The sequence below is a fragment of the Rosa chinensis genome, chromosome 4 (assembly GCF_002994745.2).
Source record: "Rosa chinensis cultivar Old Blush chromosome 4, RchiOBHm-V2, whole genome shotgun sequence".
In the NCBI taxonomy this organism is placed as follows: Eukaryota; Viridiplantae; Streptophyta; class Magnoliopsida; order Rosales; family Rosaceae; genus Rosa; species Rosa chinensis.
The window spans coordinates 6,849,160-6,867,447 of NC_037091.1; the positions used below are offsets into that span (position 1 = coordinate 6,849,160).

At 38.5% G+C, this 18,288-nt stretch overlaps 1 protein-coding gene across 1 annotated transcript; it reads right to left on the reverse strand.

Moving 5' to 3' along the window:
- Nucleotides 1–10,309: 10,309 nt before the first annotated feature.
- Nucleotides 10,310–16,199, reverse strand: LOC112200437 (DNA repair protein RAD5B). Its single transcript, XM_024341467.2, has 18 exons — nt 15,556–16,199; nt 15,297–15,430; nt 15,096–15,195; nt 14,958–15,011; nt 14,301–14,450; nt 14,034–14,179; nt 13,816–13,900; nt 13,486–13,677; nt 13,185–13,325; nt 12,892–13,044; nt 12,620–12,687; nt 12,372–12,494; nt 12,166–12,262; nt 11,912–12,024; nt 11,240–11,813; nt 11,078–11,149; nt 10,902–10,997; nt 10,310–10,595 (listed from the first exon to the last, which is right to left on the reverse strand). The coding sequence occupies exons 1-18, from the start codon at nt 16,129–16,131 to the stop codon at nt 10,473–10,475; spliced, it is 2,997 nt and encodes a 998-aa protein (XP_024197235.1). The 5' UTR covers nt 16,132–16,199; the 3' UTR covers nt 10,310–10,472.
- Nucleotides 16,200–18,288: the final 2,089 nt, after the last annotated feature.

Sequence of the window (18,288 nt, forward strand, 5' to 3'; positions counted from 1 at the left end):
AACTGACCATGTCACTGACCAAGTAACTGCCCATGTCACTGACCATGTCACTGACCAAGTAACTGCCCATGTCACTGACCAAGTAACTGGTCACCTGCCCATGTCACTGACCAAGTAACTGCCCATGTCACTGACCAAGTAACTGGTCACCTGCCCATGTCACTGACCAAGTAACTGCCCATGTCACTGACCAAGTAACTGGTCACGTAACTGACCATGTAACTGACCATGTCACTGACCAAGTAACTGACCATGTCACTGACCAAGTAACTAACCATGAGACTAAACGGGATTGGATAATAGGTTAAAAAAAAATTTGTTTTAATGGTTTGCCGTTTTGTCCGTTTGATCAACTGAATTAAGATCCAACGGCTGAGATGGTTTTGTCCCGTTTTGTCCCTTTATTTTCGTCCCGCAGGTGAGCGGGCCTGTAGCATCCAAACCACGAAACAACTCATTTGGTATAACTATTCATTACACCCAGTATATTTACTAATGGAACACATGAAAAAGATGTGTGGAAATTGAGAATTCTTCTTGGCAACCTTCTATTTTCTAGCATTTGAGATCACTACAAAGAATCAAAATGAATAATGATACATACTTAAATGACTCAAATGATGTTTCTGGAATTTTGTCCATATGGGCTGCATTTAGCCTGGGAGAATCAAAAGCAAATTCACAATATGTTTATAACAAACAGCAGCCAAAAATAGAGCGTTCAATAGATGGTTTTGTATGTCTACAATACTTGTCCACGAAGGAGTTATGGAGTACATTCAGAGATGGTTGGACTTTCAGCAATTTGAACAGAGTGATGAAAGGATACATTGTCAAATCAATGTTAGGGGAAGCATCCAGTCTCCACAAAGACCTCTGGACATCCTTGTAAACGGAACGTTGAATATAAACACCGTAAAAAATGAATCAATTCTGAATTCAAGCAGAGCAAAAGTGAGTTGATTTGTCCAAGGAATTCACGTGGTAAAAAAAATGGCTAGAGTGCCATACCTTACATGCAACTGATCTCTTGCATCAAAGACAAGATTTTCGGTGGACCTATACAATGTCCGAAAACTCTAACTTTACCGCAATTCACAAATGGCACAACACATTTCACCCATTCCATCGGAAGCCGACCAATCTGACCAATCCAATCACATTGTTCTATAAGCTTAGATTAACAAACGCAAATATCTAAAACACATAAATTCTAGCTAAAACTTGATACACGTAAGAATCTAGGAAATTGCAACTAGAGAATACAGGTATACTACCTCTTCGGATCAACTTGTTTCAAAACGAACAATCCATTGGGCTTTGAGAAATGACGTTTGTATCCTTGACCAACTTGTTTCAAACCCATATCAATGGCTTCAGCCTCATCATTTCAGTCCTCATAGCCCTCCTCCTGCTTAATTAGGGTTGAAATGGGAGCCCCGGTGGTGGTCTTTTTGGTGTGGTCAGACATGGATCAATGTGAGACATGGGTTTGAGAAATAGAGAGGTAAATAAAGAAGGTATTACTGAACGGAGATTTGGGGAAGGTGAAGATGGTTTGGCGCGCCATTGCATATATAAACTGATTTTGGCGCGAAAGGAGGTTTGTAGTTTTACGGTGACACCCCACCCTTTTGTTCAAAGGTTTGAACACTAAAGTGAGTGAACCCTCCTACTTATTTTTGGGGTAAATGTAGAACAAAATGGTTCGAAACATGAACTTTTGGTGAAGCTAGAAAAATTTAGGTAGCGTTTAGTAACATTTTCATTTTAGTAAATGAAAATATGATGTAAATGCGTTCGGTGACTTATTTATGAAAATGTGAAAAATAAAAATAGAAAATAGTTTCAAATTTTACTCAGATAAACTAAACACAACAATTTGACGTTTTCACTTTTTCTTTGTCCCAATTTCTTTTATTACTACTGGTGATTAGAGGATTTTTGGTGTATACATCAACGGCAAGTATTTCCATGTGCACGCGTATGTCAGGAATATACTTCATAATATTTTAACAGATTTGCTGCTACATGGGCATAATTAGTATTCTGGAAATGCTTTATCCATTTGGTTTGAGTCTATGAGAGATCGCACTAGATGTAATTGTCAGTTCCTACCACACTTCAAATAATCGCCTTGTGGCAATAATGAGGCACAATGTGGATTTAGGGGTGGGCAGAAAACTGAAATGACCCTTAAAACCAACAGAAACCGAACCGGATGAGAAACGAAGAATATATAACGGGAAATTGAGGGAACCAAACCGAATTGGATGAGAACCGATTCGGTGCCAGTTTTGTATTATGAACCGACCGGTGTAAACCTCACATAACCGAAAGTGTATATTATATATATATATATATATATATTTTTTTTTTTATATACGTGTCTTAGTATTATTGGTAGAACAAAACTAATTGTAGACCCTTCCGCACCGGATCACACGTCAGAGAGAAACCCTAAAGCCTTAAATCTATTAGATTAGTTTTGGCTCTCTCAAAACACACAGCCACTGAGAGCATCTCCCATGGTAGGCTAAAAGCCAAATGGTTTTAGCCTTCCAAAAACAGAATATTCTGTCTAATATGTTTTTTTGGCCTACCAACACAAAACAGTGCTGCCACAGTAGGCCAAATTCCGTAAACCAAAAATCAAATATCATCACATCCAACAGCTATAATTTGAAAATGACAACAAAAAAATGGCTATTTTATTTTTCTAATCAATGATATAATGATAGTTGTAAATAAAGGCAATAAACAGCTATAATTTGAAAACGACAAAAAAATGGCTATTTTTCCAATCAATGATATAATGATAGTTGTCAATAACGGCTATAATTTGAAAATGATAAAAAAATGGCTATTTTTTCAATTAATGATTTAATGATAGTTGTCAATAACGGCTATAAATGGCTCTATTTGATGCAAAAAAAATTCTATAAAAACTTGGACATTATTATTGTTTCCGTCACAACAATTTTCACTCAACTTTCTTCAATCTCTCTCTCTCTCTCTCTCTCTCTCTCTCTCTCTCTCTCTCTCTCTCTCTCTCTCACAAATTAGTCACTACAATGGATTCATCCTAAATATCATCATCCTCTATTTCTTCAAATGGAACCGTTGAGTACTGCAATTCTGTCTTGGCTGCATTTGATCGGGAGCAAAATTTGTTACTTCATATGTGTGCTAACAACAATCTCCTTTTAGTAGAAAATCTCAACGACGAAGAAGATGATGCTCAATCATGCCCGAGAGGTGCAATTCCTAGTCACATAGTTGTTTATTGTGATCGAGAAGCTGCTGCACACAATTTGTTTACAGATTATTTTGCGGAGGTCCCCCGATTAGGTGAGTGACTTGAATACACATTTACGCAAGCGTACGTATCATTGTCAAGATAGGGAAGTATTAAGCCCAAAATTATTGTACCACGGGGATGTGGCTAACTCACAATCCTCGGATAGTCGAAACTAGAGTCACTAAGCAAATAAAGGAAAAAGAAAAAGAAAATAAATAAAAATGCTATCCTAAGGCACCAAGCCTTAGCAATACTCGGCTTTGATTTTCACCAAAGCCTAATCAAAACTAAGAGCATAGTGGTGGATATGCACAAATGAGTCGAAAATTGGAGGAAGTTTTTAATTGTGAATTAACTAAATTAAACACAACCAAAAAGTAAACTAAACAACTAATAAACAAACTAGAAAATTAAATTTGGGTTTTCAAATTAATGGGAACATGGGAGTGTCGGATGATTCACACTAACTATCTTGCAAATATTGATGTCAATTTCACAAATGCATGCATTTTCTATGTGTTAAGTCTCGTACCTAGTACCTGTTAAGGCTACTAAATCAATTATCCTTTCGGTGTATTGACTATGCCGGTTAGGGCCACAATCAACTCTCTAATTTGGGTATTACGCCGGTTAAGGCCGCAATATCAAAAATTAGAGGCCTAGAGAGCAAGATAATAGAGACCCAAGCAAGTTTAGCTACAATTAAGCTAGCTAATGGTCACCACACTTAAATCCTAGATGCCACAAGACTAATAAGTTGTCAATTTATCAATCTATTCATCATAATTGCCCAAAACATAATTTCAAAGGGTGAGAAAGCCTAGAAACATGCTTCTAAAGACCAATAAATTCATATTTAAAGCATACACAAGAAAAAATTACATTTATTTCATTAAAACATCAATATTTACACAACATGAGTTAGGGCTTCACAATCCTAACTCCCAAAATTGAACTACTCACTATCCATAATCATAGACATCAAGATTACAAAATTCAAAGAGAAAAAAGTATAGAAGTGTAGGAGAAAACAAGGTTAGCCACAAATAACTAGAAAGCTAGCATGACTATCATTGAATTACAATTCCCACAATTACTCAAATCTTGAATCTTGTAGAGGTTGAGCTCCTTGATGAATCATTGAAGCTTTGTATGAGTAATCCTTTAAATCTCAAAATAAAATAAAAAGAAAAGAGGGAAAATAGTGGAGAAGAGGGTAGCCATGGGCTCCCCTGTTTTGGTGTAGCGTACTACACCACTCTGTTGGTCCTCCCTTTCCCCTTCCCAGAAGGCCGGAATGGTTTGTTTTTTATATGCGAACAGCAAAGAAAAGAGAATGACGGGTAAGGTGTCAACGTGTGACTGGCTAGAGAGAAAAAGGAAAAGAAGAGAAAGTGATATGGTTGCTGGCACGTGGGTTTCCATCTTAACCAAACCACCATGTTTAATTGAATCTTAATTAAGCCCCTTAACTAGGCTAAACGTGCAGCACCATGTTTAAACAGTTTAATTAATCAATATTAATTAATTAATCAATCAATCACTTTTTACTTCTTCTTTTACTTTTTTCTTTTCTTTTTCATAAGCCGTAATTATTTCTTGCATCCGTCATGACGTTGGGTGACACACTTTTGTCGATGACCGGCATTGACCATTTCGTCTCTTTGTCGGGACTCCAATTTACTCTACTTTTACACCATTTTATCTTGATTTCCACAATTCCGCCTATTTCCTACACATAAATAAAAATAGATTAATCACATATTAATTAACTTGAGTATTCGCTTATTTCTAGTGTTTAAGTAGCGATTACGTACATAAAAATGCACGTAATCAGTGAGCTAAAATTTAGCAGACTTTTTTGAATGAGTAAAAGTTTATTTTATCGGATTGCTGATGCGGTAAAAAATCATGATAATTTCTTTATGCAACAACGCGATGGAATTGGTAGGCTCAGATTGTCATCATTTGTAAAAATCACAGCTATTTTTTGAATGCTTGCATATGGTGTACCAGCTGATTCTCTCGATGAATACTTAAAAATTGGTGTTCAACAGCAATTAGATGCATGAAAAAGTTTTGTCGGGCTATTGTAGAGATATTTGAAGTGCAATATCTCAGAAAACTAACAGTCATTGATGTTGCAAGACTCCTTCATATTGGTGAAGAACGTGGGTTTCCAGGAATGTTAGGAAGCTTAGACTACATGCACTGGAGGTGGAAAAATTGTCCAACAGGTGGAATGTTAGGAAGCTTAGATTGCAGGGCTGGGGGTCTCATGGTTAGCCTCAGTGCAGCAAGGTAACCGCTTGAGAAAGCCAAAACAGGAATCACACAGCGGACCCTCTGGAGTTGCCTTCCGAGCACTAGCCTCCTCTGGAAGTAGTGGCGGGTTGGCGAGACAGGTCGAAACAACCAAAACCATTTGTTCTGGTCTCGGTCTTCCAGCACCTGCTGCCGCCTCCTCAGCTGGGCTGCGTCTACCTCCATCTCATGCCTCTGCCTTTCAATTCGCAAGGCGTCCCGCTGGTTACAGAGGGACTCCCCAGCGATCCACACTACTGCAATGCTGGAGAGGATAGAAAGGATTACCCACAGACGAGTTCTAGTGGCCGTTTCAGCCTCCCGTGGGAGAACACGTGGAGGTGTAGTTGGGGGCGGCGGTGGAGAGGGGGGAGAGGTAACAATCAGAAGCGGCGGCAAAGGAACAACAGTGATGCGTGGTTCAACAACAACCTTTAAGACTCAGAGCCTCTCTAAAAAAACACTCAGCCTCAGATCGACAACTCTGTTGGAAGACGAGTCTCTCTCGCTACAAGGAGCCTCTTGTGAACTCGCTAATTCAGATCGATTCGGTGAGTCGAACAAATTTGGGGGTTTTTTTTATCTTCAAAAGTTTTATGGGTTTATGCCTTTATGGATATGTTGTAATTGATTAAACCAGATCGATTTATGGTTATTTTGTAGTTGATTACATGATTATTTTGATTTGAGATGAAGAAGCTTGTTTCTGGGTTTTGATTATATTCATCAGTTTATGTGTTTTGAAATATGTTTTTGAATGACAACTGCTATGATCTTTGAGCTGAAGAGGCTTGTTTCTAGGTTCATGTTGATTCTATTTTGTGCTTGTTTCTTGGCTTGGTTTTCTATTAGAACTATGTGCTTGGTTTGGTCTGTGATTCTTTGGAAATTACCTTTTTTTGTAAGCTTAATCTGGATTAAGATAAGTTTGGATGCTGATAAACATATAGAAATGAAAGGATTTAGATTAATCTCAGTTCATTAGTTTTTTTTTTTTGATCGAAATAGGTCAGCCCTTTCATTAAGTTCAGCAAGCAGTACAAAAACAAAACACCCCTATGGGGTCGACAGAAAGCAATCGTTCCGTAGAACCTCTAAAATCCCTATTCTAGAAGAATATGAACCCAGAAAGTCCCGAGTACACCCACCTTTTAGACAATTCACACACCTTTATTCTAACAAAAACCAAGAATCCTCGAAGCAGACATAAAAGGGAAACAACTAAGGAGTTGGTTTTTGCGACCCAAAACAAAACTTAAATTAAACTAGCTGTAGAAGGCGATAAAACACCTTCCACAGGACCCTCCACCGCACTCTTTGTCATAGCAGACTTCACCATCTGCACTGCCTCACCCTCCACAAGTTGCACAGGCAAGCCCTTACCAGCAATAACAGCCTCCTCTTAATCAAAGTTCAATTTTCCCCTTCGCTTATACTTTCGAAGCTTCTTCCCTTCCTGCTCAATTGCACCTTGAGTCTTGTTCTTACTTCCTTTGGTCTCCCAAGCTTCTTCTTTTTTGGCGACACCATCAGCTTGCCATTCTTATGCTGCAACACCAAAGGGACGTTCTCCTCCACCTGAAGCTTTGAGGCAGGAAAGGCTAAATACTTTTTCCCAAACCTTTCCAAAGCATGCACAGCTTTTCGTTTTTTCCCAACTGGAGCTGCTTGAATAGCCAAAAACTCCACCCTAGAATTTGACGTCCCAGTCCCTACCAAATCAGTTAACCTAGTCAGAGAGTCTGATCCAACCTTGCCAGGGAGAGTTAGACCAGATCCATAATGGAATGAACTTCCCGCCTGCTTAACCCCAAGTTGCAGGATTAGAGGGCATCCCATCTTCTCGGACCCCGATCCTGCAATAGTTGCATCCACCGCTTGGCTGCCCTTCTCTGTAAGAATACCACCCACACTCTGAGTGTCCGACTCCTGCCCAAGCACGACCAACCCCATGCCCCCATGTTCTGTTGCCCTGCCCATCCCTACCTCCCTAGCAGGAACACCAGAAGGATACAAAACAACGTCTGCCTCAGACCTCAGAGACAGACCGGCCATGGCAGCTGTTGGAGGCGCAACCTTAATCTCCTCCTTCTCCTGGACCAACTTTTTGTCACACCCTAACGCGTCATGAAGGAACAAACCGCAATCATGACAAAAGCCTTTCACCTTTTCATAGATAAGCACCAACTCCAGTTTCACAACATATGAGAATTCAAAAATCATCCAGGTGCGAATTCTCCTACGTACATCGAAAATGATCTTGACGCGCTGCTCCTCTTCCTTACACTTCAACGCAGTCAGATCAACCCGCACGACTTGCCCTAGAGCCGAACCCACCATGGACAATGCCACTTTATTCCTCAGCGCAATCGGCAATCCTTTCACAACAACCCAGGCTTCCATCAGATGCAGCGACACAGATTCCACATGACCCAGACCATCATACTCGCCCAACACAAGCATGGTGTTACGATAAAACCACGGCCCCCCATGCATAATCCTGTTACGCACAGCAGCGCTCTCAAACTGGAACACAAAACGCTCACCTGCATCTTGTATATTGAGGCCAGATCTGAGGTGCTAGATAGTAGCAATGGTTCCTTTAAATCCTGGTAGCTTTGCCTTCGGCGCCAACAACCGGCCAACCAGAAAATGCCCTTCTTGAAAAGTCGCAGCCCCCAGCGAGACCATCGTCGAATCAGATTGTGTCATTGCAGCAGCGAGACGATCGATCGCTTCTGCCATTTGGAATGTAGTGTAGACTAGATCTGCAAGATGAATTTTGGTATTTTTGTCGATGGAACACCACCGAGAAATCCTAGCAGACGGCTTGGTCAACCCACTTCTTACTTTCTTTATACATAGCATTAAACAGTTTGAAATTTGTTATAAAGTAGGAAGAAGATGAACAGAGAATAGTTTGGAGGAAGTAGAAGTGTTTCTCTCAGTTCATTAGTTTAGTAAAAGGCTTTGCTGATATTTCATTAATTTGTTTAGGGTTTGTTTGTTCATAAACTGATAATTCATTAATTTAGTTTTCATAATGCAGATGATGGATTCCGCATGGGACTATCTCTTAGGTGAAGGGCTGAAAGTGCTGCTGTTTTTTTTTTTTTTTTTTTTCTCCTATGAACCTGCTGCTTGGGTCTTAAAAAATGGCCCAAATGAATTTCAACCCAGCCCGAAACTGAACTAGGTCTTACCGTAATTTCGGCCCAATACTTTTTAATTTGTGATCGGTTTGGATTTGGGTCCAACCGCCTACTTTGGGTCAGAAACGGTTTGAGCCTCAAACTGAACCGGCCTGACATATGCTCATCCCTAGTGGACGCGATTTATATATTTGAAATTATAACTCTAATCGTCGTGCAGCTGAGTATCCATTTCCTATGGCTCATAGCCGCATACTTGAGTCACGCGCACATATGGGCTCCCAACTTGGAGGAAATTGATAGTCTAGTGAAAACATTGAGGAGATGTTAGTTTGACACCTGACGTGAATCAAAATTTCATTAGCATTAGAACATTTGCCGGGATGAACATCTCAAGAAGAGTATAACCGCTCAAACATGCATGTTATACTCTCATTATGAGATGTTAAAAAAGAGAAAATAGTTTTAATTTTTACTCGGATAAACTGAAAACAACAATTTTGCGTTTCACTTTTTCCTTATCCCAGTTTAGAACATGTAGAGAATATTTTTTTTCACTAAATTATGAAACATATTTTCAAATTTGAAAAATACAATCTCGTTTTTCGTTTTGTTTTAAAAAATTATTTTTAGAAAATTATTTAAATAAAAACGTTACCAAACATGCCCTAATCTTTTAGTCATCAATTACCACAATAAGAATCTACAACTTCAAAACTATTTGAGCACCACTCGAGAGTTTGATTGATCAATTTTTGACAGATGGTAAAAAAAAAAAAAAAAAAAGAGGAAGGAAACAACAAACTGAAAAATGAACTCGTTTAAAGACAATTTTTTATTTTTCACCAATTATATTTCAAGTTTCCACTATCTCAAAACAGAGAGTCAAAAGTCAATAGAAGGCCTACGATAAATTATTTCACTTTCACTAACACTATAAAGAGAGCTTTTAAGAGTGTACGGCTCTTAAAGATGTCCTCTTAGATCCTTGCGATTTAACTATCGTCAACCTGCTGGTTGAAGGAGAGACTTCCTCTTAATCATAAACTGCGTCAACAACTACTTTGATCCACCTTGGCATTTGAAGTCCCTTATTAGAGACATTGCCTTCCTCTCTGGATGTTTTGAAAGCGTTTCGTTCACCCATGTGTTCCGAGAAGCTAATTTCCTCGCCGACTCAATTACGGCTATATGGGACAAAATCTTTCCTCTTCTAAAGTTTGGTTTCATCAACTGCCTGCTTCGGCTCTTCCAGCTTTCAATTTGGATCAGTTAGCTATTGGTTGCCCTAGAGGCTTCTCTATGTAATTTCCTTTTAACTTTTCTTTTTTCTCTTTCTTTTCTTCTTTAACCTCGAGAGAAATTTCATTAATAAAACTGAAAGTGATAACAGAGTGGCCTCATCAAAACGTCAACTCGATGTTAATCAAAACCCCGTGCAAAGGGAAAAGAATACCAGGACCCCGACGTGGCCTCTATGACCCTCCAATATGTTTGTTCACTGACTGAAGAAAGTAAAGCTTTTGTAGTCATTCATTCAACATTTCACATTCAAGTTGCTCACAATCTTCTGTCAACTGTTTTTGCAAAAGTAGTGGATTGGGAAAGATGACTGACATCAGTAATGCTAAGCGTAAGGCTTACAAAATTAGGGGCATTAAGTTTTAGACCACCAAAAAAAGCCCACCTCTAATAACCAAAGATTATAATGATATTCATGCAAAAAGAATTTTGAGTTCCTCAATCCTGGCAGATTGAACTTCGTTATCAGTGAGAGCTCCGGCAATCATCCGCTGCTTCCTCGCCTGAACTTGCTGCAGTCGTTCCTCCACCGTGTCCTGTCCCATGTAGCCAATGGCATTGTAATATTACAATCACCAAAATAAGAAACAGCAAGCCAAAATACAAGAGTTTAGGAGATAAGACCAAGTAAGATAGGTTATCAGAAGGGTGTAGGTGAATCAAACTGCTTCTACTGAGGGACTTCATTGATAAGTCATATCGCTTACCAAGCTTAATATCATGGATGGTAGAAGAAACAAACTAAGCAAATGCAGGAGTTAACAAATTTGATCCATCTCTAACCATGGACAAACATGTATCGATTCTAGACTCCTGAAGACCATTAAAAGAGCAATACTCACCTTGACAATAAATCTTATAAAAGCAGTTCGCTTCCGTCTATTACGAAGAATTCTCATTATTGCTTCCTCCTCAACATCTGGATTCCAGGGTGGATCCTAAACAGGATGAACAGAACATAATTGATACCAAAATAAAGATTAATGTCACTTGACACATATATGAACACAGAGTATACCATTAGAAAGACATTAGATGCTGCAGTTAGATCTAGACTATCACCACCAGTTTTCAGAGACATCAACAATACCTGAAAAATCATGCATGCAGGATTTTAGATAGGACAAGATTACTGCCAACGTAACAGCAAAGAAAAGACAATAATATTCTTTTTGTGTACCATTTTGTCCGTGGTCTTACTGAACTCAGCCAATGCCCTGTCCCTATGCATGTCCGGGAGCTTTCCATCAAACCTTACACAGCCAATTCCTCTTCTCTTCATAGAGGTCTCCAAGAGATCCAAAAATGAAGCCCACTGGCTGAAAACAATGCTCTTTTCATTAGAACCTGAATCAACAATATGTTTCAAGCACTCCAAGAGCTTTGAAACCTTGGAAGACTCCTTCAAAATTTCCTTAATATCTGACTGGCAATGGTTTTCTGATTTGCAAGTTATGAGGTCAGTTTTCCCAATCCAATTAAAACATACTTGGCATTGACCAAAACTTGGTCTCGGCCAACTTGAGAGGAGACACTCCCTGCACATCTGATGTGCACATGGTGTACGTACAGGATCATCTGCAAAATCCAAGCATATGGGACACTTTATGCTTTTTCCCCCACAGATACCCTTGACAACCTCTTCAATACATGCTTGGGTGGAGATAATCTGATTTGCAATTAGAGAATCATGATTACTTTCGAGGGATCTTCTAGCAAGCTTGTCTGAGTCTGCAAACTTATGTGAATCACCCCTGCACATCTCCAAACCGAAAGTTTTTAAAGCAAATAAATACAATGGAAAAAATGAGAAAACATTAGAAAGGTAATACTAATTGCAATCCATTCCCACCTCATAACAAGACAAGGGTGGCTGCAACACTGCCTCAATTTAAGTAGTAGTTCAAGGACACTGGAATAGTTGTGAAGAACCTTGCCTTGCGCCACAATCTGTTCAAACTGGACCTGTATTTTTCACATTGAAGAAGTCAGGAACTAGAGAAAATCAAAGCCAACTGGAAGTGAAAGTAAAATTTAATCCACATTGGAAAGTATATTCTTAGCTTGGTTGATGATTGATCATAATTACTTTAAAACAGAACCTACTTTTGATCTGTGAAAAAGGGCTTCATAAAATTCATGTTCAGCTTCTAACTGATCACACTGGATGTTGTGAATGTCAGGAGGGAGAACCAGTATTGGCCTGAAATTATATCAGCCAAATTTTAAATTTCTACGTAATTCAATCTCATACATAAATGAGAGAGAGAGAGAGTGTGTGTGTTCACAAGGAACTCAGGCAGTACAATAACCTTCCATCTTTATCCTTCGTCTCCTTCGTTCTTCTTAGCATCAATGGGCTCAATATAGCCTTCAACAATCGTTGTCCTCTTGGATCACCGCTCTCATAAGGCATTTGAATTAATTTGTTCCACCTGCATATAGCCATATAGGTAAACCATATTAGAGATGTCATAGGCTACAAACATGTCCAGTAGTTCCCTAATTGAACCAACACTTCAACAATCAAACACCTTCAATATACATTTAGTTATCATACCACATCCAGTCGCACCATGGTTCAACATTCAACAAGCACAAGAGGCTGTAGATGTCGTCAAGATTAATCTGCAGAAAGTAATGACCAATGGATTTTATAAATAATCTTACAAGCCATGAATAACCCTCTGGTAAATTCTATAAAAAAAAATTACCAAAAAAAAAACAGCTTAGTAAAATTCTCCAAAATTCATCAACAGATTACATGTACTGTTAGATAATGAGAGTGTAACATGCGTATTTATTTATCAAGTGTGGCACAAAAAGGCAGACCTGAAGGGGAGTTCCTGTCAAACACCATCGGCAATGTGACGACAAGGTAGAAGCAGCCTCAGCATATTGGGGACAAGAAGACTCGATATTGTGAGCTTCATCAAGCACCACCCTATACCAATCAACCTGGTGGAAAATGCTGTTCTCCTTATCCTATATCATAAGAAAAATAACAATGTAATTAAGATAAAAGAGTTCTATGAAAGTATGAAACAATAAATAGACTCCATTAAGTGCTTCTTGCCAAATCAAATGCTTAAAATGGACTGAAACAGATGGTAATAGTTCATTACCTTTGCATAAGCATCAGCCAAGATATCATATTCAGTCAACACCACATCTTTTTCAGAGATCATTTTATTGTTATTATCTCTTCCCCTAACGAACACAAGAAAGGAAATCCCTTGTGACTCTGAATGAGTTTCAAGCTCATCCTGAGATAATCACAAAGATGAATAAGATTTTGAGCAAAGTGAGGAATGTAAGGGTGTATTCATAAAAATTATTCTAGGATTCAGAAAATAAATAAAAAAAGTTCAGCTTCCTGGCATCATACATATAAATAAAAATGCACATTGTTGTATAACAATTCACCTTCCACTGGCTCAGAAAGGACTCAGGACAGACAACAAGAGTGCCACCCTTTGGTTTCCATGGGGTGCTTCTATGTGAATCTATCTGCCTCTTTGTAATTTCAATATTTTTGGAGCCTTCTCTGCTTGGTCTTGCGATTATCAGAGCAATTGTCATCACAGTCTTCCCAAGTCCCATTGCATCTGCAATAATCTATACAGGTAATCTTAAAATTAGAGATGGCATATACTGGATACTGATAGTAACCTTCCCAACCTGCAAAGCTGAAAATAGAAACCTAATAATGTGCTGCAAGGAAATATGAATCTGTGGGATGAGAAAGAAACTCACTCCTCCTCTTGCCATCTGTATTATGGTTGGAAATTGTGTGGTTGCCTCCCCTGAGAAGATGTTGACATAGATTGAAGAAGCCCTCCTGAAAAATAACATGTTCAGTTAGTAAGATAAGAGAGCTATTGGATTTGACCATATGAGTTGAGTATGTGTTACAATAGTCTAAATATATAAAGGAAAAAGAAAGTCAATGTCGCCCTTCTTTCGCTACTTACTCATCACATATACGATATCCCACCCAGCAAGGATGAAGAGTGTGTGCTGATATCTCAACATCAATCCCCTTCTCTAATTCCAACATCCGATAGAGAGCTTGTTTCTGGTATGGACTCAGATCAGACATGAGAGCACTTGCCATCTCCTAATCTTTAAATTTTTTTTTCCCCGGTGGGAAGGAAAGATCAGACAAGATAATATTGATAAAATCCAAAACAAAATTTTATCTGAAACAGATTTAAAGTATTGGGATTCAAAGTGTCTACCTCAAAGTCATATACATCGGCTGCATCACCAGTCTTATTTATTGATGACTCTGAAATGGCTTCTTCATCTTTGTTTTCTTCTCTATACTGTTGGCAACCCCTTCCTCGTTTTACTAGTCGCAAAACTGATGTAGCTTGATCGGGAATATGCTGTTTAGAATGCAGAGATATCTATTTTAGTAATCCAGGAATGTCTACATCATCAATAAGTGGATATAACTATGGTAATCATTGTGTTTGCATATGTATTCATGCCGGACATGATAATACATAGGGAAACAAACAAGAAGGTCAAATTCAGTCATGCTTGAAAGTGAAATATTTAATTGCATTTCTCAAAACACAATCATTTGGATTCAATAAAATCACTGAAAGTACTTTCACTGAACCAGTGGCATTTGATCAATTCTTGGATTTGCTTCTGTGAAGCAGGATGCCACTTCTGCAGATAATGTATACATGTATTTGATAGTATAGTCAAAGCAGATCACAACAGTTCATTTGGTACAACACTTGGTCGTATAACATTTACATTAAATACACATGAAAAAAGGTACAACACAACAGATTGATAAATATGATCATATCAGAAAGTAACTCTCCCATTGTCAAGAAATTGCACAAGTACAAATGCACAAAAAGTTTAGCAATACATACTTGAAGATCCAAAATGCATTTCTGGGAATCAAGTTCTTCAGCAGTGAATTCTGCCTGGACAAAGCAACAACACAATGTGAATACAGCACAAACCATCCAACAGCAGTATTGCATCTAGAAATGAGGATTAAGGAGTACCTTCTGATATGGTTCGATTTTTAGCAAATTTAAGACACCGAGGAGAGGAGGAACTGTATAATTATCTCCATCCGTAAAAATTGAATGGTGGATAAAGAAACTGCAAAAAGATATAGCACATTTACTCCATTAAAGGGGAAAACCAGTTCATTTGTCCAAGTCCAAGGACTGCATGTGGTAACAAATGGGCAGCAACAATACCTTACAGACAATATGATATCTTGGATCATAGATAGGAACTTCGGCGCACCCATAAACCGCCCAAGAACTTTAACCTTACCAGAATTCACAAGAGGAACAACGCATTTTGCCCATTCCATTGGAAACCGACCAATCTACAAAATCCAACCATTACATACACGTCATCATTCTTTGACATGCTAACTTAAACTAAATCGAAAAAATGTAACTTTGTTTGACACAACAGCTCATAAAGAAACCAGAAAACATAGATATATACCTCTCCTGATCTTTTCGTTGAGAAACGCACAATCCATTGGGTTTTGTAGCTGGAATTTGAGGTGGGAAAAGAGAGATGAACAATCTCATTGTCCAACAATTTCATGCCTTTACTAGTCGAAACCGCCGTAACCAATGTGCTTCCCACCAAGAACCAATCCGGCTCAATCTTGAAATCGCCATCCTCCAAATTCTGAGGTCTTACATGTTGCACCGAAATCAACTCACAGTCAGCAACTTCCTTCTTCACCCTCTTAGGCTTCGACCCATTATTCGACTCCTCCTCAGACCTGGAAATCCGAGCCCCTGTGATTCTATTCATCACATTCTCTTGCTGGTGGGTCAAACCCTGTTGGGCATCAGGAGCTTCCTGCTTTACTCGTATCCTAGGGTCATTAGACCCAAGACCGGTTTCGGCCTCAATCGGCTCCTCCTCACAGACTTGTTTTTGCTTGATGTGATGGGTCGAAATGGGTTTTGCCCTTTTGATCGAACCCTCGCTGTTCGGTAAGCTCTTACGCTTAGACCCGGCAAACGTTTCGGGTTCATCCGAGTCTTCTTGGTTGATCATAGACATGGATGATGGTGGGTCAGATGCAGAGTAAGTACGAAGAAGATGAATGTGAAATGGAGATTTTGGGGAAGTGAACAAAGAGCCTAATGGGCAAAGGTTTGGCGCGCCGTTGCTGTATCTATAGGATTAATTTTGGCGCGAAACAACATTTTAGGTTTACAGAAATACTCTCATTTACAAGCTAGTGTACCGGTGAGTATGAGATACTCTTATTTACAACTATTTGAACAAAAATTTACAAGTATTTGAACCAAAATTACAACATTGAGAATCATATTCATTTACACTATTTACATATAGTTAAACAAAAATTACAACATTGACAACGAATTTGTTCAAAAACTTGTAAAATTACATGCATTGCTATTTAACCTAGCACCAATTACATGCATATCCTATATGTTTGCAACCACATAAAACATACATATAAAAGACTCATCTAATCCAGAACCAAAGAACAATCTCATCGACAAAGTAACTAAAACATAGAAATTTATTATGAAACTTGAACCATAGTTTAGGGCTTCAAACTAGCCCCTAACACAAAAGTATTTAGCTACTCATTGTTCTAAGGTAAACACACAGTAACATATTGAAAATAAAAGGGCAAAGTCGCAGAAAAAGAGAGTGAAGAGGCACGGTGGATGTTGCTTGAAGATGGATGGTCACGGTGGTGGCAGATGGCGACTTTGGTGGCTTCTTTTCCTTATGCTTGTATGGAGTTTCGAAAATCAGAGAGCTAGGGTTCTTTTGAGGCGTGAAATATGTATGGTATGGTCTGCCAATGACGCCAAGAAGACTCCTCTTTTATTGTTTACAAACCCCTAACTTTTTTCTTCAAAACCGGGTTGAGTTCTCCTTATTCTTCTCCAACTCCACTTGCTTGGCTGCCACACAATCTTCTGAACCTTCCTTAAGTCTTTCTAATAGTCTCTTCATAAGTATAATGCAGCAAAAATCCAATAAAATTCGTCCCAAAATCTGCCAAGAATATCTTCAGAAAATATAGCCTTTAATTCACTTTCCTTTCTCAACTAGGACTGATTTCCCTCTCCATGTTTGACAAGGGTTCCCAGCAGATTCGAAGGTGATATTCTGATACATAATACTTCTGATGTCACCCTTCAAAACCGTGCAAAAACCTTCTAGAAAGCTTCTTGAAACGTGGCCCAACAACCGTCTTGAAAATGCTTCGCATAAAGACTTGTCAGAAATTCCAGATTTTCCTTATCCTCTGCTCATCTATGCAGCATCATAACTTCTTCATTACACCACCTTTCTGGATGATTATTGATTCTATAATTCTCTACAACATATATTCTTAAATTCTGGGCAGAGAAATTCATGATTATCATCCCTTAAGTCCAGTATAAAAGTCCTTGAAAAGCTTATGGAAACAGTCTTCTCGAGGAACCAACTTTGAGCACAGACTCCGGCTTCCTCCTTATCATTCTGGACCAAATATTTTACTGAAGTTATAGTAGAACATGTGATCTTAAAATGTTACCAGGCCTTTCTTCATAATTCCACTCGAAGGTTCTTCAAAACAGCTTCCCAAAACAGAAGAAAATAAGGCAGACTCTTGTACTCTGTTTTTTGCTTCTCTGCAACTGTTTTTAACGCCAACTCTCTCCATCTTCTCTTGAGTTCTAGGACCAACTGAATCATCATAATCCATCCTTTGCATCACTACTTCATGTGAAGTGCCTTGATTTCCCCATTGTAGCTCTCTTTTCTCCTTAACTGCTTCTCAAAGTACCTAAGAAAATAACAAAGTTAAATTGATCTTTTTAAGGAATAAACTAAGCAAAAGTATAGAGGTTTGAACTATAAATTCATAGCATTTTATGCTCCTATCATATATATACATATATATAGTACTGCCTTGTAACTCATTGTAAAAGGTCCTGCATCACACAAACAAATCAATATACAACTTTTACTCAAACTCTTCTCTTGCTATCTTTCATAGGTACTTTGCTTTACAATTCAACTTTCATAACTTGTTTTCACTTATAGTCTCTTACTTTCATTTCAACACTTTACATTCAAGCATTTTACTTTCTTGTTCGTTTATTTTATATGTACTTTACTTTTCGCACATACGAGTAGTTCATAACTTATCATTCTCGCCCGTCGATCTCCTTCAGCCAATCCTGA